The following is a 23,126-nucleotide window of genomic DNA, read 5'->3' as shown; positions in this document are numbered from 1 at the left end:
AAACCTTTGACAAGGTTCCGCATGGTAGACTAATTAGGAAAGTTAGGTCACATGGGATTCGGGTGAGATTGCCAATTGCTCTCGTCAACTTAACGGCAGGAGATAGAGAGCAATAGTGGAGGGTTACTTTTCAGACTGGAGGCCTGTGACAAGCAGTGTTCTACAGGGATCAGATTTGGGTCCTCTTTTATTTTTCATTTGTGTAAATGATTTGTATGAGAATATGGAAGGAATGGTTAGTAAGTTTGCAGACGACACCAAAATTGGTATCTTAATAGACAGTGAAGCAAGTTTTCTAAGATTACAAAGGAATCTTGATCAAATGGGTCAATGGGTTGAAAAAATGGTATTTGGAGTTCAATCTGGATAAATGCAAGGTATTGCATTTTGGTGCAACAAACAAGGATAGGGCTGATACAATAAATGGTAGGGCCTTGAGTAGTATTGTAGACAGAGAGACCTAGGGGGTCAGGTACATAATTCTTAGAAGTTTGCATCACATATGGACAGCATTGTTAAAAATGTTCTTGGCGCACTTGCCTTCATTGCCTAGTCCTTTGAATATAGGAGTTGGGAAGTCATGTTGAGATTCTCCAGGACATTGGTGAGGCCTCTCCTGGAACACTGGGTCCAATTCTTGTCACCTAATTGTCAGAAGGATATTATCAAGCTGGACAGGGTTCAGGAGAGATTTACCAGGATGTTGCCACGTTTGGAAGATTTGAGTTACAAAGAAAGGTTGGATAGCTTGGGTCTTTTTTCACTGGAGCATAGGAAGTTGAAAGGTGACCTGATAGAAGTTTATAAAATAATGAGAGATATAGATAGGTAGTTGTCCTTTCCCTGAGATGGGGGGATTTCGAGACTGGGGGCACATTTTTAAGGTGAGAGGAGAGAAATTTCAAAAAGACATGAGGCAAATTTCCTACACAGAGGGTGGATTGTGTGTGGAATGAACTTCCTGAGGAAGTGGTGGATATGGGTACAATTACAACTAAATGTCATATAAAGAGATACATGAATAGAAAATGTTTGGAGGGATATGGCCCAGGAGCAGGCAGGGACTAGTTTTGTTTGGGATTATGGTCGGCTTGGACCTAAGGGTCTGTTTCTGTGCTGTATGACTCTATCCAAGAATCTAATAATGGAAGAATTGAAATATAACTGTGTGCAGTTGTCCCACACCAGCAACCTCTGAGCTCACAAGATGGATTGTATTGTGGAGCAGTTGTGTTCTTGCCGTGATAGTCAGCACGTAACCGCTTACGTGATGAAACGAGGAGGAGCCGAGTGTTTCGAAATGACTCCAGTTCCAGTCCGTCTCCTATCAGAGCGCGGGGACTGCGGAGTGTGGAAGTGGCCTTTATTTCCCCCTCCCTACTCCTCGATCAACTGTGTTCAATTCTCTAGTTCTACTTCGTGTCTTTTTAAAGTGTGCTTCTTGAATGTTAGTTTTAAGCATACCCGGACGATGGTCGCCTTGTTCGGGGACACAGTACCCGTTTGTTATGACCCACATTTGAAGTTTCTGGGCACGAAGACTGGTTCCTTTTGTTGCCTCGGAAGAATGGAGATGCTGAACTGATGGCTTTGATCGAGGCGGAGAAAGAGAACACACATTCCACTTTGCTTTGGGGAAGAGGTAAATTGCTGCAGCTTTCTGTAATTGAAGGTGTTTGCTCTGCTGCCTGGGTAGAGTCCTGTGCAAAGACTTTCACTCAGTAAAGATAGTCACTAAGGCCGTAGAAGTGGAAGGCTTTTTCCGGAGCTACATACAAATTACAACCCAAGTTATTGACTTCAATGTATTTATTGTGTGTAAAGCAGCGTGTATTTTATATCAGAACAAGCGCTGTTTAATTTTCACTTAAAACTTCGCACTGCTAAAAGAAAACTAATTTACATAAGTGTCAGATATCTGGGACGTTTTGTTCTAGTTTACATGACGTTCTCACTAAGAACGTTAAAACGTATCATTGTTTTGGGTGGAAAGTTGATTTCAAATCTTTTGTTGGTTATGTTGAGCTAAGGGAAGAGGGGATTCAATAGACTTAGTACCTCCTCCGTAATTGATCAAAATCTTCCGTTTGACTGGGTCTGTAGTGACCACTCAACGTTGTCCTTTTGCTGGTTTCTAGAATTTAAGTTGAAGTTCCTGCTTCCCCTTTAAGAGGGGTGGGGCCAGAATGTGCAGTTTAATGCCTTTGCACTAGAATATCATTTTTATTCATTGTTAATAAAATGTTGGCGATCTGAAATGAAAACTGAAAGTGCTGGAGAAACTCGGCCAACTCAAACAGCATCGGTGGAGAGAGAAACTCTGTGGCCTGCAGAGGTTCATTCTGTTTCTCCATAGATACCGACAGACTTGCAATGTTGATCGAGCATTTTGATTTTATTACCAATTTATAACAAAAGACTATTCAAAAAGCAATGTCGCAATCGCAACCCAAGACTTTGGGCACGTTCAATCGCAATGTTTTTTTTCTCGTCCCATCTTATTCGGGTCAAACTTAATCTCTTCAGAGGAGTATCATTCTCGCTCTCAGAGACACAACCCAAACTTTTCCCAACGGATCTCATTTTGTCCAAGTTAAATAAGGCGCGGTTCTTTTTCTAACAAGGGCCACAGTGTTGTTGTCAAATAAAAGCAAAATACTGGCAATGCTCGAGATCTGAACATCAAAGTATTTTAAATATTCAGTGGGGCTGACAGCATTAGTAGAGAGAGGAACAAAAATTTGATGTTTCAAGTCAAGTCTTATTCTTCAGAACTGAAGAAAGGTAGAAATATCCAAAAGTTTTGAGAAAGGGTCAGTTAGACTCGAAACGTCAGCTCTTTTCTCTCCTTACAGATGCTGAGATTTTCCAGCATTTTCTCTTGTGGTTTCAGATTCCAGCATCCGCAGTAATTTGCTTTTATAAGGTAGAAATATGACAGGTTATTTTTAAAAGGGGGGTGGGGTGGGGTGGGGGGCGGAAGTGGCTGAACAGAAGGAAAGTATTGGATAGGTTAGAGGCCAGCAGAGCTTAAATCCTAAAGATGCGTGGACCAGAAGGTAAAGGGATTGGCAATGTTTGGAGTAAATGTGTAAATGTAAGTATTAACTGCAGTGGATCATAGGGCCATAGAGTATACACCTGCTGCACCACTCGGTAAGATCATGTCTGATTTGATTGTGGCTTTAACAGCTCCTGAGTGTGAATGGCTGGATAATGGGCAGTCCAGTCTGAAAGCACATTGTCATGACTATATTTTCTCACTCCATGCCTCCTATAACAACTCCATTCCTTTATGCCAGTTTCTTATCTCCATTGCATCCTTCCATAGCTTTCTGAGATATCTACCTTTATACTCAACTAAGGATTTCGCCCACTTTTGGTTGGCAGGGGTCCATGACTGATGGTTTGTCTGATATATGCCTGTACTCTGCTTCAGTTGCTTTACATCTCTCCATTCTCCTCTTCCACCGCATCATCTTCTAGCACTTCTGTCACCTCCAACATGATGCTACTGTTGAACACATCTTCCCACCCTTTCCTGCCAGCTTTCCAAAGGGACCATTCCCTTCTCGATACACTGATCCCACCCTCAGTCCCACATATCGTATCTTCCCATGTGGTTTGGAGGAAGTAGAACACTTACGCTCGCCTCACTGTCCAAGATCCCAGATGCAACTTCTAGCTGAAACGATGATTGACCTATACTTATATCAATTTATTATAGGGGAGAAAGTGAGGACTGCAGATGCTGGAGATCAGAGCTGAAAATGTGTTGCTGGAAAAGCGCAGCAGGTCAGGCAGCATCCAAGGAACAGGAGAATCGACGTTTCGGGCATAAGCCCGATTCTCCTGTTCCTTGGATGCTGCCTGACCTGCTGTGCTTTTCCAGCAACACATTTTCAGCTCTGATCTCCAGCATCTGCAGTCCTCACTTTCTCCTTGAAGATTTTAACCTATTGCGAATCCTCTCACAAGGATGCCTTCCTTGAAGAAGCTCTCTTCCTCCCTTTCCTGAAGAAGGGCTCATGCCCGAAACGTCGATTCTCCTGTTCCTTGGATGCTGCCTGACCTGCTGCGCTTTTCCAGCAACACATTTTCAGCTCAATTTATTATATTCATTCTCAAAAGAAGTCTTATTTACATTGAAGAGACCAAATACAGATTTTGGGACTGCTTTATGGAACAACTCTGCACAGGGCATTTTGATTCACCACCTCGCTCTCAGCCCTGCCTCAGTCTTTGGCTTGTTGCAGTGTTCCGGTGAAGCTTAATGCAAGCTCCTCCTCTTCCAGTTAGGCACTTTGCAGTCTTCTGGATTCAACATTGAGATCAACAATTGCATGAACTTTGTCCTCCATTTTGATTCAGTGTACTGCCATGGTTAGTCTGAATCTTGTCTTTTTTGTGTTTTTGCCATCCGACAGAGTTGTTTATTATTCTGCCATTCACACTCACTCTTGAGTAATTGCTTTGTTTTTGTTTGAGCTATAACTTGTCTCTTGTTCACAACACCATTGCTTCTGACCTTTATTCCAGACCTTTATTCTTCTTCCTGTTTGTGCCCCCACCCCATGATGTAAAACTGATCACATTTCTGGCTTCCTTCAATTCTGAAAACATTATATTTGATTCAGAATATTTTTTTTTTCCTCACTGCCCCTCCTGATGCTGCCAGACCTGTTGAATATGTTTAGCATTTACCCTTCCTATTAATTTCCTTTCACTGTTATCTATTGCAACCAAAGACAAGGTCACTGTGACTGCCTAAATATTGGTACAACCTGGACTCTGAGAAACTGCAGGTATTTTCCCTACAGGGTATAATAAATACATTGTTGAAGTGGGTATTGAGATGTTTGGAAATTCCCAGTGAAGGGGAAAACCAAGTATTGTATTCAGGAAGTTCAGAGAAACTCAAAATTGTTTTCAATTAAATGTAACTTTCAGAAATAACCTTATGGAAGTACATGGCCATTAAATAGTGGTAAGTTTAGTCAGAGTGCGTTGGGTGAGATTTGGAAAGCTAATCTCACTAGTTTGAAATTCCTGGTCTAGGACCTTTAATTACTTGTCTCAAACTGGGCATTCCTACTTGCCTACAGCAGTGTTATGAATATACCCTAAAGACAGGGGTTTAACCTAAAAGGGAAGTGTAATGAACAGAACTACTCAGACTGAAACGAAATCAGAAAGGAGTTATGGTAAACTGGAGTTCCTTTCTTTGAACCGCTGTTAAGGATCAGACCAAACCCCCTCAAAATGTATTAAGAAGATAGTCTAGACCCAAACACCTTCTTATTTTAAAGGTAAGTGTACGGTATTTTGTTCCAAAAGCAGTTACCAGGCTTGAAACAAAAAAACCATTATTTATATACTATAGTTAAAATATAGACAAAATAAAAGAATTGGCTTAAATGTAATTCTATTGAAATGCTTAACAAAATAATATATTAGTTACTACTAATTAACTGTTCCAATATAGGAACATCCCATAAACACATCCTTGCAAAGGCAAGTTCAGTAAAATAGATGGTCACGCATGCAATTCTAGCAACAGAAAGAGAACCCCAGCATTTAGCTATAACAGAAGGGAATAAGAGCTTCCACAGTCAGCTTCAAGACCCCAGCAACTGCTACTGAAGTCCAAAATTTAAAAAACAAGTCTTGGTTCTGTGGGAGCTTGACCTTACCCATTCAGACTTTTTTTATTGTTCCAACTTCAGAGAAAAAAAAAACCCAAGACCTCACCAGTTGCTTACTTTATTGGCTTTGGAGCAGACAGCTCAGTTCCTCTGTCTCAACCTTTCTCATTTTAAAAAAAAAAGACAAACTACATCTCTTAAAGCAATAGTATTGTCACATTGCCTTTTTTTGTATGGTGTTGGTTGCTGAAGAAGCAGAATCAGGTCTACTGCATTAAGATTATCCAGGAGAGAAAAGCTGAATAAACCACCACCTAAAATATTAGTATTGAGGTGCATGTAAATCATAATGTAACAGATGACATGACACAAAGATGAACAAAAGTGAAGATACCAGTCTAGAATGAGCATGAGAAGGGCAAGACTGCTCCTAAGATAAGTGGAGAGTTAAGAATCTTTATTGGGTTAACCAAAAGTTGGGAGGGAAATCCATCCCATTTCATCTGTTGATGATATTGTGGCAAAAGTGGAAACAAGAAACTTTTTCACAAAACTGAATTCTGGCAGGTCCCTTCACCCAAGAATTGAGTTTGCTGACTGTATTTAGTCTATCACTTGGAGAGTGTTGTTTCAGCTGTGTGCCATTTGGAATCTTCTCTGCATCAAAGGTTTTCGAAAGCAATGTTTTTTTTAAAACAACTGAAGGGACACAGGTAACCATTTGCCGTCTGAATGTGCTACATCATGGTAAAATTAGAAAGAAACGTACTGCAGCCTTTGGGAAAAAAAATAGAGTTGTTACTACCCTCTGACGGTTTAGCACGTTGCAATATCACCTCTCTCACTATAGTAGTATAGAAAAGACACCAGTCTGGAATAAGCATGTCTCAAGCACTACACTAGAGAGCTGTATTTGATAACCTACAATATGAAGGTATAAATAAAGTTGTGTTAACAGTACAAAGGAATTGAAGAGTGCATTATTTCTTGGAGATAGGGCTGCTTGCTTCTTATAGACAGTGTTTGTGCAGACACCCCCACTCCAGAGATACACTGGACAGGTGTATCAATGTTCGGTAATAGTATTGGTACATCATTTTAAAAGAGAAAGCTGAAACATTTGCAGCAATGTTTGGCCAGAAGTCCCAAGTGAATAATCTGTCTTGGCCTCCTCCAGTGGTGCTCAACATCCCAGATGCCAGTCTTCAGCAAATTGGATTTGTTCCACACAATATCAAAAAATGTTTGGAAGAACTGGATACTGCAAAGGCTATGTGCCCTAACAATATTCTGGCAATAATAATGAAAGCTTGTGTTCCAGAGCTTGCCACGCTCCTAGCCAAGCTGTTCCAGTACACATGCAACACTGGCATCTACCCAAAAATGTTGAACATTGCCCAGGTATGCTATGAACACATAAAGTAGGACAAATCTAACTCAGTCAGTTACCATCACATCACTTTGATTATCAGTAACGTGATGAAAGGTGTCATCAATAGTGCTGTCAAGCAGTACCTGCTCAGTGGTGCCAAGTTTGGATTTCGCCAGGGCCACTCAGCTCCTGACCTCATTACAGCCTTGATTCAGACATGAGTTGAAAAGTCTGGTGCTGGAAAATCACAGGTTAGGCAGCATTCGACTCTGATCTCCAGCATCTGCAGTCCTTACTTTCTCCTTGGTTCAGACATGGACAAAAGAGCTGAATTCAAAAGATGAGGTGAGAATAAAAGCCCTTGACATCAAGTCTGCATTCGACTGAATGGAGCATCAAGGACCCCTAGGAAGTGGGCAAACTTTCTGCTGGTTGGGATCATACCTGGCACATAGGAAGATGGTTGGAGATCAGTCATCTCAGCTCCAGGACATCTTTGCAGGAGTTCCTCTGGGTAGTGTCCTATGCCCAACCATCTTCAGTAACTTTATAAATTACCTTTCCTCCATCATAAGATCAGAAAATTTTGCTATTGAGCACCATTGTTCAGCACCGTTCATGGTTCCTCCGATATTGAAGCATGTTCAAATGCAACAAGATTGGGACAACATCCAGTCTTGGACTGGCAAGCGGTAAGTAACAATTGTGCTACCCAAATACCACGCAACAGCCATCTCTGATAAGGATCAATCTGACCACTTCCCCATGACATTCACTTGTGTTACTGTCACTGAATCCCCACTATGAACATCCTGGGGAGTTATTCTTTGACTACAAACTCATCCTGGTTAATCATGTAAACACAGTGGCTACAAGAGCAGGTCAGCGGCTGGGAATACTTAAGTAATTCATCTCCTATCCCCCCAAAGCCTGTCCACCATCTACAAGGCACAAGTCAGGAGTGTAATGGAATAATCCCCACTTGCCTGGATGATTGTAGTTCCAACAACACTTAAGGCTGACACCATCCAGCATGAAGCAGTCCACTTGATTTGCACCACATCTATAAACATCCACTCCCTCCACTGCATCTGAATAGAAGCAGTGTGTACAATATATAAGATGCACCATTGAAATATACCGTTAGACAGTTCCATCCAAATTCGTGACCGCTTCCATCTAGAAGGACAAAGGCGACAGATACATGTGAATATGACCATCTGCAAGTTCCCCTCCAAACCACTCCCCATCGCTGTTCGTTCGCTGTCGCTGAATCTATATCCTGAAAATCCCTCTCTCCGGTCATAATGGGTTAACCTACAGCATGGTTCAAGAGGACAGCTCACCACCACTTTCTCAAAGCCAAATAGAACAAACAATAAATGTTGGCCAGCCATCAATGCCTGTGTCCCACAAGTGAGTTTTAAAAAATGACTTAAGCACAAACTAAAATACATACCATGTAAATAGAGGCAAAACGACCAGATCTTAGCCTCTAAGTTTCAACCAAACTTCTGGTCCAGTGTAGGCATCTAAGAACACTGAGTGTTGTGATGGAAAAGCACAGCAGGTCAGGCAGCATCAGAGGAGCAGGAGCATCGATGTTTCAGGCATAAGCCCTTCATCTGGAATCAGTGTTCCTGATGAAAGGCTTTTGTCTGAAACATCAATTCTCCTGCTCCTCGGATGCTGACTGACCTGCTGTGCTTTTCCGGCACCTCACTCTCGACTCTGATCTCCAGCATCTGCAGTCCTCCCTTCTAAGAGCACTGACATCATATAAATGACAAGATGAGCAACACAGCTGTATTTCTAAGAGAGTCCATTTTAAGTTTGTGGACTGATTGCAAAAGTGATTTTTAGCTTGTTTCAAACTTCTCTGCAAATATTCTTATTAGCTTTAGTGGATGCTTGAGACAGGAAAGTGGTCCTCCCAGTTGGAATGCCTCTCCTCATGAGAAGTGTTGATGAGTGCAATGATGTTGTGTTCTTACCACTCAATAGACTTGTTAGAAGATTGAAAGGTTTGTGCTTACAGGTGCATTGGTTGAATAGGTAAGAAATTGGCTTGTATTGTGTTTAAAAATTGCAAGTCTGAGATCAGCACTAATTTTCTAGGAACAAGCGAATATACTACCAGAAGCTTTTGGATGCACTGTACATTCACTTTCTTACCAGAATAGTTGTAATTATCTTTTGTTTGAAAGTAAAAGGTAGTTTAATCAGAACTGCTACTTTGTCATGATTGATCAGTTTCTATTTTGTTGGATGGCATTTTGGAAATTCTTTTGTCTCCTATTCTGTGATTTTTGTGAAAACAATGGCTTAGCCATTAAACAATGGGATTTTAGTTTATTTCTGTATTTTATTATTTTGTGAAAATTCTCTGGGCATGTTTATATATGTCTAAGGATTTGACAAATCTGAGTCAGGAAGATCCAAAGACTCAAGTGGGCTAAAATGTCCCGAAGAATCTGAAAATTGATCTAAAGATTATGATTTTGGGGAAACTCTACATATTATTCCAAGAACAAAAGATGATACACAACATGGATGAATGTTAAGTATGGAAACAAATTAACGATGTGCTTTCTTTCCAGTTGTCTTATCCTTTAAGCCATGATAAATCATTATGGAGATTTTCCGACACTCACCCGAATAGAATGTTCTTTCTGGTACAAGAAGTGAGGATTTATTGATATGGCTTTACCCATGGTTAAAGTGAATGATGAAATAGCTGTGCATGTTTCTCTCCATAACTGATAATGGCTTATGTGATGCAATGTTCTTCACAAGTTGTGAAACTAGTGAGATAATCATTAGATGATTGTGTTAAGGACATTGGCTGATGAAAGAAATAGTAAAATGAATAATATTACAATTTTTTGTGGAATAATAAGTAACATGTTAAGAATCAAGCTGCCACTTGTGAGATTGGTCAATCAGTTGGATCTTATTTAATGTAGTTTTGATGCAGAAAGACTTTTTTAAAATATATTTTTATTTTGAAAAAAGGAATTTTTTCTCTTGAAAATTACAACAGATACAAAACCAAACAATTCAAGCTAACATTAAAAACCAAACCTGCTAATTACATAAATAAATAACAACTAATAATTAAGCTAAAAAAGAACAATCTTAACAATAATAATAATGATTATAACAATAAACAGCTCAGAAAAACAAAGCAATAGCCCTTGATCATTGATTGCATAAGTTTATACATATTTATATGTTTGTAGTTCCTGTCCTCTGGATACCAGATTCATTACATAGTATTGCCATGGCTATATAAAAGCTCTTATTAGTATGGCGGACTAATCTGTACTCAGGCAGTCCAAAAAGGGTCGGCCTATGTCTTATAAAAATTCTCAATTTTATGATGCACAATACTCATAAAGTCCAAGGGGCTGTGCTCCATGACTAGCTTGCACCAGCCCGCCAGACCCGGAGAGATTTTCCGACACTCACCCGAATAGAATGTTCTTTCTGGTACAAGAAGTGAGGATTATGAAAAGCCTTTTTTTGTGGACATCTCATGGAAGTGGATTAACAAAGCCAAGAAGAAGAGATACCGGTCCATCTCCACCTCCGTCTCCAAGGCCTTCTCTATTTCGCCTACCACAGTGTTCCAGTATGCCCAGTCTGTGGCAGGACCAAAGACAATGAGTAAACGTGCCATGCTCACTTTATGTTTAGGACATGTTGGGAGATGCTCCTGCTTTAAATTTAGCGAAGCAGGCTGGGGCCAGATGGACCCTGTGGAGAATTTTCAACTGCAAGGTGTGGGTCCTGTTGCAAATTGTGATCCTTCTTGCGTTTTCCCAAATATCCTCCCATTATTTCAGAAGAGATCTTAACGTACAACACACTCTCCCATTCCTTGCAGAGCCATTCAGTCGTGTCCGAGGGACCCCCTCCCAATAGATAAGCATTGCTAACAGATAATGTACCCTCAGCACTCAACACCCTCTTCTCCATATCGGACCTATAAGGATCATTAGAAGTGTGGTCTCTTTTTGTATGAAGTTCCTAATTTGAAAGAAACAAGAGGTCCCCACTGGGCAATTTACATAGTCATAGAGATGTACAGCATGGGAACAGACACTTCGTCCAGCCCATCCATGCCGACCAGATATCCCAACCCAATCTAGTCCCACCTGCCAGCACCCGCCCCATATCCCTCCAAACCCTTCCTATTCATATACCCATCCAAATGCTTTTTAAATGTTGCAAATGTACCAGCCTCCACCACTTCCTCTGGCAGCTCATTCCATACACGTACCACCCTCTGCGTGAAAAGGTTGCCCCTTAGGTCTCTTTTATATCTTTCCCCTCTCACCCTAAACCTATGCCCTCTAGTTCTGGACTCCCCCACCCTAGGGAAAAGACTTTGCCTATTTACCCTATCCATGCCTCTCATAATTTTGTAAACCACTAGAAGGTCACCCCTCATCCTCTGACGCTCCAGGAAAAACAGCCCCAGTCTGTTCAGCCTCTCCCTACAGCTCAAATCCTCCAACCCTGGCAACATCCTTGTAAATCATTTCTGAACCCTTTCAAGTTTCACAATATCTTTCCGATAGGAAGGAGACCAGAATTGCACACAATATTCCAACAGTGGCCTAACCAATGTCCTGTACAGCCGCAACATGACCTCCTAACTCCTGTACTCCATATTCTGACCAATAAAGGAAAGCATACCAAACACCTTCACTATCCTATCTACCTGCAACTCCACTTTGAAGGAGCTATGAACCTGCACTCCAAGGTCTCTTTGTTCAGCAAAACCTCCTCGAACCTTACCATTAAGTGTATAAGTCCTGCTAAGATTTGCTTTCCCAAAATACATCACTTCGCAATTATCTAAATTAAACTTCTACTACCACTTCTCAGCCCATTGGCACATCTGGTCCAGGTCCTGTCGTAATCTGAGGTAACCCTCTTCGCTGTCCGCAACACCTCCAATTTTGGTGTCATCTGCAAACTTACTAACTGTACCTCTTATGTTCGCATCCAAATCATTTATGTAAATGACAAAAAGTAGAGGACCCAACACCGATCCTTGTGGCACTCCACTGGTCACAGGCCTCCAGTCTGAAAAACAACCCTCCACCACCACCCTCTGTCTTCTACCTTTGAGCCAGTTCTGTATCCAAATGGCTAATTCTCCCTTTTATTCCGTGAGATCTAACCTTGCTAATCGGTCTCCCATGGGGAACCTTGTTGAACGCCTTACTGAAGTCCATATAGATCACATCTATTGCTCTGCCCTCATCAATCCTCTTTGTTACTTCCTCAAAAAACTCAATCAAGTTTGTGAGACATGATTTCGCACGCACAAAGTCATGTTGACTATTCCTAATCAGTCCTTGCCTTTCCAAATACATGTACATCCTGTCCCTCAGGATTCCCTCCAACAACTTGCCCACCACCGAGGTCAGGCTCACCGGTCTATAGTTCCCTGGCTTGTCTTTACCGTCCTTCTTAAACAGTGGCACCACGTTTGCCAACCTCCAGTCTTCCGGCACCTCACCTGTGATGATCGATGATACAAATATCTCAGCAAGAGGCCCAGCAATCACTTCTGTAGCTTCGCACAGAGTTCTCGGGTACACCTGATCAGGTCCTGGGGATTTATCCACCTTTACCCGTTTCAAGACATCCAGCACTTCCTCCTCTGTAATCTGGACATTTTACAAGATGTCACCATCTATTTCCCTACAGTCTATATCTTCCATATCCTTTCCCACAGTAAATACTGATGCAAAATACTCATTTAGTATCTCCCCCATTTTCTATGGCTCCACACAAAGGCTGCCTTGCTGATCTTTGAGAGCTGGAAATGTGTTGCTGGAAAAGCGCAGCAGGTCAGGCAGCATCCAGGGAACAGGCGAATCGACGTTTCGGGCATAAGCCCTTCTTCAGGAAATCTTTGAGAGGCCCTATTCTCTCCCTAGTTACCCTTTTGTCCTTAATGCATTTGTAAAAACCCTTTGGATTCTCCTTAATTCTATTTGCCAAAGCTATCTCATGTCCCCTTTTTGCCCTCCTGATTTCCCTCTTAGGTATACTCCTACTTCCTTTATACTCTTCTCAGGATTCACTCGATCTATCCTGTCTATACCTGACATATGCTTCCTTCTTTTTCTTAACCAAACCCTCAATTTCTTCAGTCATCCAGCATTCCCTATACCTACCAGCCTTTCCTTTCACCCTGACAGGAGTATACTTTTTCTGGATTCTCGTTATCTCATTTCTGAAGGCTTCCCATTTTCCAGCCGTCCCTTTACCTGAGAACATCTGCCTTCAATCTGGTCTATCCTTTTCCATCATTGTTTTAAAACAAATAGAATTATGGTCGCTGGCCCCAAAGTGCTCCACCACTGACACCTTCGAATAAGTCACCCAGGCAAGACATGCCCCTAGCTGCTGATTGTTTAAACCCAGAGTTCTTCATCCCTGGCTGAAAGCCCGGCACACCAACTATGGGTGTCAAAAATGATGTTTTGGCAATATTGCCCTTCATGCTTTGACAGTATTGAAGACTGTTGGGCTATGGCAATATTCCTTAACTGTTCTCATTTTGTCTATGAAAAGAAGGCTAACGAGGGCATCTTGCCTGAGATGCTTTGATGTCCAGCCAAAGTGAGTGAGGGTCCCCCTGGGTCCAGTCATTCATGTAAGGTAGCAACAGGCTTAACTGATTGTTTTTGATATCTCTGAGGAGAATGACTTTTTAAGATGCAATACAAGCCAATTACATGGGGCATCGATAAACAGGACATTTGTTTACATGGAATGACTTACTTGGAAATAATTTGTATTAATGCCTTTCTATAGACCAATAATTTGTTAGCCTGTTGATTACATGTCCCCTGTATCCCCTCCACCCCCCACCATCCATTACACAGAATGAATACCCTGACATTTGATGCTTTAGCCTGCCAGCAGAAGAGCTGAGTTTCAACTAAAGAATTAAAAAAAAATAAAATTCTAATCAGACGCATGGGTTTTTTTAAACAGAATTTGTATTTTTTTTGAAAAATACTGGACTCCTTTTCAATTGACATTCATGAACTTTCACTACATGAACGCCATTTTACTTATTGGTGGTACGTGGTGGCCATAGGGGTGAGAATGGATTGAGATGAGTATCATATTTCAGGCATGCCGGATTTGGGAGCTAAGCCAGTGATACCCGTACTAAGTGTTAATTGAATTCACAATCTCCAAATTATATTTGAGATCAGAGGAAATAGTTTGACGGGAGCTTGAAACACAAATTGGGTCCAGATAATTTAAAATGTCAGAAAAGGATGTTAAGTAGTAATGCCTGAGAAATTGGATTTATCGTATTGAAATATTGCAGCTTGGATGATGAGTGAACTGGCACACCTTATCTCAGGACTGTCTTGTCAGATATGGAACTGGTAACTTTGCTAGGTTGAACACAGCTCTGTGTTCAGGCCCTCTGTTTCCCTAATCTAAATATACAAATGGGCATTTCTAAAGCAGTTTGGTCAAAATTACATTATAGAGTTTTACAGATGAATGAGGAATGTGGGAATTATTCTGCATGTCAAAGTAGGACGTGTAAATGGCCTTCAGATAGGACAATACATTGATGATAGTGGCCATCCTCTGATGAAGAAAGTGAAAAGTAAATTAAGATTTGCCTTTTATTGCAATTCTGGCGACAATTCAGCACTGATTCTAAACATGTTTTCAAAGCCCCTCATGGCAGAATTATGAAAAAAAATTGTGCCTGAAAAGAAACAAACAGTAATTTTGAACAATTGCACAGTAATCCTTTCCTGTTCTGGCCATCCTTTCCACATCTGAAAGATGTTGGGATTGCATAGTTGCTCAGAATCTGGAGTTTTGTGGAAATTGACTCTCTCATTCTTATAGCTGTGCTACCCATTGTATAAAATGTTTGCAAAGTTTATGAAAACAAATTTCTTATTTGTTTGTAGGTAGCTGTGCCTGCCTGGCAAACTGGCCTTCCTTGGAGGTGCCATGAAATGTCTTGGATCCTTAGATGGTGAGAGGCTTGCCTTCCTCCTCAATGAAGCACTCGCTAAGGAGGCCAGGCTTTGGAAAGTGCCTCTTTTCAAGACCTGCGACAATCAGGTAAGGTGTAGTTTGCCCTATTTTACCAGCAACATCTATTTGTATGTCATTTTTTAATAAAGTAAGAAGTCGTATGTTGTGACATAGGAGCAATGTTAAACAATATTTAATATCCAACCACTTAAGGAGATTTTTTTAAGATGGCTGCCCAAAGTTGGTAGATTTTAAGAAGCTGAAAATGTGTTGCTGGAAAAGCGCAGCAGGTCAGGCAGCATCCAAGGACCAGGAGAATTGACGTTTCGGGCATAAGCCCTTCTTCAGAAATGAGAAAAGTGTGTCCAGCAGGCTAAGATAAAAGGTAGGGAGGAGGGACTTGGGGGAGGGGCTTTGGAAATGCGATAGGTGGAGGGAGGTCAAGGTGAGGGTGATGGGCAGGAGTGGGGTGGGGGCGGAGAGGTCCGGAAGATGATTGCAGGTTAGGAAGGCAGTGCTCAGTTCGAGGGATTTGACTGAGACAAGGTGGGGGGAGGGGAAATGAGGAAACTGGAGAAGTCTGAGTTCATCCCTTGTGGTTGGAGGGTTCCCAGGCAGAAGATGAGGCGCTCTTCCTCCAACCGTCGTGTTGCCATGGTCTGGCGATGGAGGAGTCCAAGGACCTGCATGTCCTTGGTGGAGTGGGAGGGGGAGTTAAAGTGTTGGGCTACGGGGTGGTTGGGTTGGTTGGTCCGGGTGTCCCAGAGGTGTTCTCTGAAACGTTCCGCAAGTAGGCGGCCTATCTCCCCAATATAGAGGAGGCCACATCAGGTGCAATAGATGATGTGTGTGGAGGTGCAGGTGAATTTGTGGCGGATATGGAAGTGTCCCTTGGGGCCTTGGAGGGAAGTAAGGGAGGAGGTGTGGGCGCAAGTTTTGCATTTCTTGCGGTTGCAGGGGAAGGTGCCGGGAGTGGAGGTTGGGTTGTTTGGGGGTGTGGACCTGACGAGGGAGTCACGGAGGGAGTTGTCTTTTCGGAACGCTGATAGGGGAGGGGAGGGAAATATATCACTGGTGGCGGGGTCCGTTTGGAGGTGGTGGAAATGACGGCAGATGATACGTTGTACATGGAGGTTGGTGGGGTGGTAGGTGAGGACCAGTGGGGTTCTGTCCTGGTGGCGGTTGGAGGGGCGGGGCTCAAGGGCGGCGGAGCGGGAAGTGGAAGAGATGCGGTGGAGGGCATCGTCAACTACGTCTGGCGGGAAATTGCGGTCCTTGAAGAAGGAGGCCATCTGGGTTGTACGGTTTTGGAACTGGTCCTCCTGGGAGCAGATGCGGCGGAGACGAAGGAATTGGGAATATGGGATGGCGTTTTTACAGGGGGCAGGGTGGGAGGAGGTGTAGTCTAGGTAGCTGTGGGAGTCGGTTGGTTTATAGTAGATGTCCGTGTTGATTCGGTCACCTGAGATAGAAATGGAAAGGTCTAGGAAGGGGAGGGAGGAGTCTGAGACGGTCCAGGTGAATTTGAGGTCGGGGTGGAAGGTGTTGGTAAAGTGGATGAACTGTTCAACCTCCTCGTGGGAGCACGAGGCAGGCCGATACAGTCATCGATGTAGCGGAGGAAAAGGTGGGGGGGTGGTGCCAGTGTAGCTGCGGAAGATGGACTGTTCCACATATCCTACGAAGAGGCAGGCATAGCTGGGGCCCATGCGGGTGCCCATGGCTACTCCTTTGGTTTGGAGGAAGTGGGAGGATTGGAAAGAGACGCTGTTCAGGGTGAGGACCAGTTCAGTCAGTCGAAGGAGGGTGTCAGTAGAAGGGTACTGGTTGGTACAGCGGGAAAGGAAGAAGCGGAGGGCTTTAAGTCCATCTTCTGCAGCTACACTGGCACCTTCCCCTGCAACCGCAAGAAATGCAAAACGTGCGCCCACACCTCCCCCCTTACTTCCCTCCAAGGCCCCAAGGGACACTTCCATATCCGCCACAAATTCACCTGCACCTCCACACACATCATCTATTGCATCCGCTGCACCCGATGTGGCCCCCTCTATATTGGGGAGACAGGCCGCCTACTTGCGGAACGTTTCAGAGAACACCTCTGGGACACCCGGACCAACCAACCCAACCACCCCGTAGCCCAACACTTTAACTCCCCCTCCCACTCCACCAAGGACATGCAGGTCCTTGGACTACTCCATCGCCAGACCATGGCAACATGACAGTTGGAGGAAGAGCGCCTCATCTTCTCCCTGGGAACCCTCCAACCACAAGGGATGAACTCAGACTTCTCCAGTTTCATCATTTCCCCTCCCCTTGTCTCAGTCAAATCCCTCGAACTGAGCACTGCCTTCCTAACCTGCAATCATCTTCCGGACCTCTCCACCCCCACCCCACTCCGGCCCATCACCCTCACCTTGACCTCCCTCCACCTATCGCATTTCCAAAGCCCCTCCCCCAAGTCCCTCCTCCCTACCTTTTATCTTAGCCTGCTGGACACACTTTCCTCATTCCTGAAGAAGGGCTTATGCCCGAAACGTCGATTCTCCTGGTCCTTGGATGCTGCCTGACCTGCTGTGCTTTTCCAGCAACACATTTTCAGCTCTGATCTCCAGCATCTGCAGCCCTCACTTTCTCTCAAAGATTTTAAGAAGCACCTTAAAAGAGTGATAAATTGGTGGAGAGAATTTCCAAGCGTAGGGCAGTGGCAACTGAAGATGAAGTCACCAATGATGACATCATTAAAACTGGAGACGCTGAGGAAACAAGAATCAGACATTAGTAGTTATCAGGAGGGCTTCAGTGATGTGGAAAGTTAGATCATTAGAGCAGAAGAAACTCCGAGAATGGCCTGGAATTCTGACAGGTGCAGGATGTGAGGAATGACTGTTTGACAATAGTCTGTCCCAAGAGATGGAGACAGATGTTGAAGGTTGGAAATTGACCGTGTGAGGGTGAGAGCAGGACAAAGGTTGGAAGCAATGTTGATGAAGTCCAATTCCAGGAAAAGTAGAAATATGGTCATCAATGTATTGGTCAAATATTTGAGGGAGGAACCAGAGTAGGACTGGAAGAAGGATATTCCACCATAGAGTGTGTACATAAAAATTGGGAATGGAAGTAGGCTATTCAGCCCTTCAAGCCTGCTCTGACATTCCATAGAATGTAATCGTATTCTGAATTCCAAATTCCCACCCATTTGTGATAAAAAGATAAAAGCATACCATTTTAACTTTTTTTCAATATTACCTTTTTAGGACGAGTTAAGTAGTAAGTTTTCAAATTTTTTAAAAAAAGCTAGTCAGCCAGACAGAGTAGGATACTGGTGGATGGAAATTATTTAGATACCTGTTGAACGAAGTGGGGAGCCCTGATTCGGGATGGAGGTGTAGAGAAATGGATATTAAAGGTAAAAAGGAGACAACTAGGGTTAAGATACAGGAAACGCTGAAAATGATGGAGGGCCATCAGAAGAGCCATGGATCTAGATGTGGAGAGGCTTGACAAAGAATGAGCAATAGTAACAATAGGAAGAAATCAATTCAGTAAGTGATGATTAGGCTAAAATAATCAGGCTTTCTCTGGCTTTTGATCTTTGGAAGATGGTATAGCAGATGTTCAGTACTATGGAACTATAAAATGTGAATCTGGGGATTGAAGATCTCCAGAGGAGATGAGGTCAGTGACGGCTTAATGTTTGGGTGAGAGTTCAGGGAAGGTGGCTAGACTGTCAGAGAGTTGGTGTTCAGCCTCTGAGATATGCCAAATAACTGTACCATTCTTGGCATTAGGTTTGATGACGATGCTAGTATTAACCTGAGGGAATAAAATGAAATTCATGTTCAATAAAGTTTCTGAGAAGGCAGATTGGGGTAAATAAGGAAAGCAGAGAAATTGAGATAGCTGATGTTACACCAGCAATCCTTGATGAAAAGATCAATAGAGGATTAGAGGTCAGAATGAGCAGTCTGAGGGGAGGGAGAGCATTGGAGTTGGGTGAAGGGGTCTACTGAGTAAAGGGAGGCTGAAGGCTTCTTGGCCAATGAAATGGACATGGAGGCAAAGGTGAAAAAAGTAGAATCCAGAAATTCATTTGAGGTAGGCTCATTTGAGGATAAAGCTGGGTTCTTTGCTAGGGAGAGATCATTCAGTATCAAAGAGAGGAAGATTAGAGGATATCATGAATATGTGGCAAGGGATGAGATTCAGTGGTGAGGCAGACTCTGAGAGAAGTGGAGGGAGATCTGGAGACGTGTCAGCATCCATGCAGCTTGTGATCTGATACCTGAAAAGGAAGACAAAATGTTTTCATTAAAATATCAGATGAAACAAAGGATGAAACGAACCTGTGGAGTGTGACAGCTGTGAGGCAAGTTATCTGGTTTTGACCACAGCATCTGCTCAGTCGCACACTTGTTTGTTGTTGCGTATTCTGTCACAAATTGGCTGCATCATTCCTCTCAGGAAACGTGACCACATTTAAATTACATAATTGATTACAAACTACTTTTGATCACCCTAAGGCGTTGAAAGGTATGTTATACAGTTTGAGTGTTTCTTTGAGAAATAAACATTAAAGGTTGATTTCGAAATCAGATCCTTGGATCTGGCAATCATCCAACAAAAGGATCTCTCGTTCAATCTTTTACCAACACAAAAAAGACTTGTGAAAATATGCTGCATTTTTCTTGCTATGTCCAGCACCCCAAATTTGGGGTCATTACCATCCTATTCCCAACTGACAGGCTGAGTTCATACTGACCGAAGAATCGGTGTTTTTCATATCCCATGCAAATTGTGTGAAAGTTGCCTACATACGTAGGAATCTGGTGAGAAGGGCAAATAATTGGGCAAGCTGGCTGTGTGCAGATGATCTCCACCTTGACAATTAAATTCTGGGTGAAGTTTATTTGGGGATTAAAGGACTTTAAGTGGTCCAAAAGCAGCCTGTTAAAGGCCTTGACCTGCCCTACTGGCAGGTGAGAAAAGTTGCTAGTTCCCAAGATGACATTCTGGGTCATGGAGGGGTTCTTTTGCCCCAGTCATGGGCAGGAAAGAAGCTGAATGAGCACCCCTCCTGTCCTTGCCTCTGACTGCCAGAATCCCAATCTCCACCCTCCTGGTGACCTCACAAGACGTGAAAGAAGAAAGATTTACCTACTTACCATTCATCTTCTGAACTGATTGGATGGCAGCTTCTAGTGAGGTGGGACTCGACTGTTAAGGCTGTGATTAGTCATGAATTTTGCTGGCTGGTTAGAACTTGATTTGGTGAGCTTTCTCAGCAGTGGGATGGTGAGTGAATCACCACTAAATTGGAGAATTACAGCTATAGTCTGCATGTGAAGTATTTTTCCAGATTCTGTGTTTACCAATTGCATATAAGAACTGTATTGTTGCTTGCATTAGCAATGAATGACCACCAACATCCTGCTCATAATAACCAGATGAAGCTTGTTTGGATCAAGTGGTCTGATTTCCTCAACATCCTTCAATTTTCCCATGTTTAAACTGGCAATGCTTCTTTAGTCCCAGTGATATTCAACATTGTAAATAAAAGGGAATTAAGCTGCCTGTCAATGCTTCAAGCACCTTCCAATCTCGCAGTGTAACTTCACTGAGGTTACTAGTTGAATTTCCAGAGAAATAGTGTAACTTATCCTTTTCTGCTGTTTACACCAGTTTGCCATGGTGGCAGTTTGATATGCATGATTCAACAATCACTCTTCTTTTCAAAATTAAGCCCCAGTAGACTGCATTTTTGGTTTTTTTTTGGCAGAGCTTTGACATGAATTGGTATTCCAGTACTCCTTTTTTCCTTGGGACATCCTCACCACTTCCGTCTGTTACTACTTACTTGAGCAGTAAATTTATAATAGCAATGCTTGAAATATTGGCAAGAGGTATGCTCAGTTGTGTTTTGTGTGGTCAAAATGAAAATTAATCTAATGATACTTACTAATATCCATGCCTAAATGGTACAGGTAATTCAGATGAGGGTAGATTTGCAGTTATATGAAAACATCCAGAAGATGTTTTCAGACTGGATTAACTTCGTGAAAACAGTATCTTGTTCTGGTTCACTATTGATGTGCATTCAATGTTGTGAAGTTAATTTATTTGTGGACTAGACAGATAATTTAGAGAAGAATTTGCTGCAGAATGTTGAATTGTGCCATTACAAAGGTAAATATTCCCTAACAATGTAAATTACTTCTAATTTTCCACACTGAATTATTTTGTGTGGCAACTAATTCTGACTGGTATTTGTTAAAGATTTTAAAAATACCAGTTTTTGAAATGTGTGCTATAGCAAGATCTGGGCCAATGTGTTCACCTTGTGAAAAATTACTGAGGAGCATAGTGGCAAGGTGGCTCAGTGGTTAGCACTGTTATCTCACAATGCCAGGGACCAGGGTTCGATCCCAACCTTGGGTGACTGTGCAAACTCCACGCAGACGTTTTCCCCGTGTCTGCTTGGGTTTACTCTGTCTCTGGTTTCCTCTCTCAGTCCAAAAAGATGGTTAGGCGAATTGGCCATGCTAAATTGCCCATAGTGTGAGGTGCATTAGTCAGGAGTAAATGCAGGGTAGGGGAATAGGCCTAGGTGAATTACTCTTCACAGGGCCAGTGGACTCGTTGGGTCAAAGGGCCTGTTCTATACTGCAGGTGTAATCTAATCAAAGCCTTTTTTAAAAAAACTGTACACTTGAAATAAAAAATGAAACCAATAAAACTTAAATGTTGTGTAGATAATAACTGTTGGAGTAGACTGGAAGCCCTGGATAGGAAACTGCCAAAATCAGTAATGATTTGTGAATATTTCTGTGAGCTTTTAAGCAAAAATGTAACTTTCAGTTCATCCAGTGTATCTTACCAAGGACATTGTGAAGTCTATTTTTGTTGAATATTTTTATGACTAGTGAAATGAATCAAAGCCCACATTTTACCACAAAGGTTTCCAAATTAGTCTGTTGCATGAATAAGTGTTTGGTAAAGCATTTTAATATTTGGAAATGGACTGAAGTCATGCACATTTGTTGTCATAAAACCTCAAATAAAATGTCAATTACTTGGTTGTTTCCAAGCAGCTGTTCACTGATAACAGACAAATGATTTAGATAGTAACTGAAATCCACCTTTAATTCTTTTAAAAGCGAAAAGCAACAGCTGATAGGGAAGTTAACTTGATGTAACTTTCTTATCATTCCAATTTCTGAAGGATAGCTATGTAAAAGCCTGTCGAGAGGAGGTCAAGTCCAAAACAGATTGGTTCCCACGAGCTAGAATCGACTCTGGAGAGAAGACTTTGTGTCTGACATAAGTCTCCAGCAATTTTGGCTGTTTTGTATGCTGGCAGGCTGCCATGTAGATCAGAATGAATGAAATCCTGATTTGAGATACTTTTTCAGCCAAGTCCTCTTGTTCATTGCTTGTTTTTTCTGCTTGGCAGCTTTAGATGTGCACATTATCCGTGAATACAGAACTAATTTTAACCAAAGCCTACAGAGAACAGCAAGTCCCATCAATAAATGACCTTTATTGAGATATTTTATGTCATTCATACAACTATATTTTAAAAAAAACAGGATGAGTTGATGCTTTCTCTGACAAAAGATAATTTTCTCTCTTTTTAAAAACTCTAAATCCATTGTTTGCTGTTTGGGGGAAGTTCCAATTTGATAATTATCCATTTCTTTCAACAGGGCACAACTATTACTCCATTGCAACGTGAAAATGTAGTTCTGTGGCTGAGGGACTTGTGCTCAAAGTTTGGTTATTACCCTGAGACATTTTTTCTTGCCATTAGTATTCTTGATCGACTCTTGGCATCTGTCAAGGTAAGATTTATTTGCTTAGTTGTTAAATTAGTTTTGCAATTAGAATCAAGAAAGAAAGCTAAGTCAAACCTTCATGGTGTGAGGGTGGCTACACACCTGATGATAACTAAGGCTAAAACTTGACTGGAGACATTCTAGGGATAAGAATGAGAGGTACTTTTGCAGAAATGTTATACAATGGTTAATTAGCTTTCTGTCCATTTGCTTTTTGAAAATCTTTAC

At 42.2% G+C, this 23,126-nt stretch overlaps 1 protein-coding gene across 1 annotated transcript in view; it reads left to right on the top strand.

The window, feature by feature from the left end:
• Nucleotides 1-1,336: 1,336 nt before the first annotated feature.
• The window catches only part of LOC122556550 (cyclin-I-like), a 30,846-nt gene continuing 9,056 nt past the window's right edge, over nucleotides 1,337-23,126 (top strand). The window contains exons 1-3 of the mRNA XM_043703332.2: nucleotides 1,337-1,642; nucleotides 14,997-15,153; nucleotides 22,770-22,904. Of these exons, the coding sequence (XP_043559267.2) occupies nucleotides 15,040-15,153; nucleotides 22,770-22,904 (249 nt within the window). The 5' untranslated portion in view covers nucleotides 1,337-1,642; nucleotides 14,997-15,039. The remainder of the gene's footprint in view (nucleotides 1,643-14,996; nucleotides 15,154-22,769; nucleotides 22,905-23,126) is intronic.

This window comes from Chiloscyllium plagiosum, unplaced genomic scaffold (genome assembly GCF_037043375.1).
Source record: "Chiloscyllium plagiosum isolate Xiang-an unplaced genomic scaffold, Cpla_swu_hap1 HiC_scaffold_16, whole genome shotgun sequence".
Lineage (NCBI taxonomy): Eukaryota > Metazoa > Chordata > Chondrichthyes > Orectolobiformes > Hemiscylliidae > Chiloscyllium > Chiloscyllium plagiosum.
The sequence above is the reverse complement of the archived record's forward strand: the minus strand, read 5'-3'. Positions and strand labels throughout refer to the sequence as shown.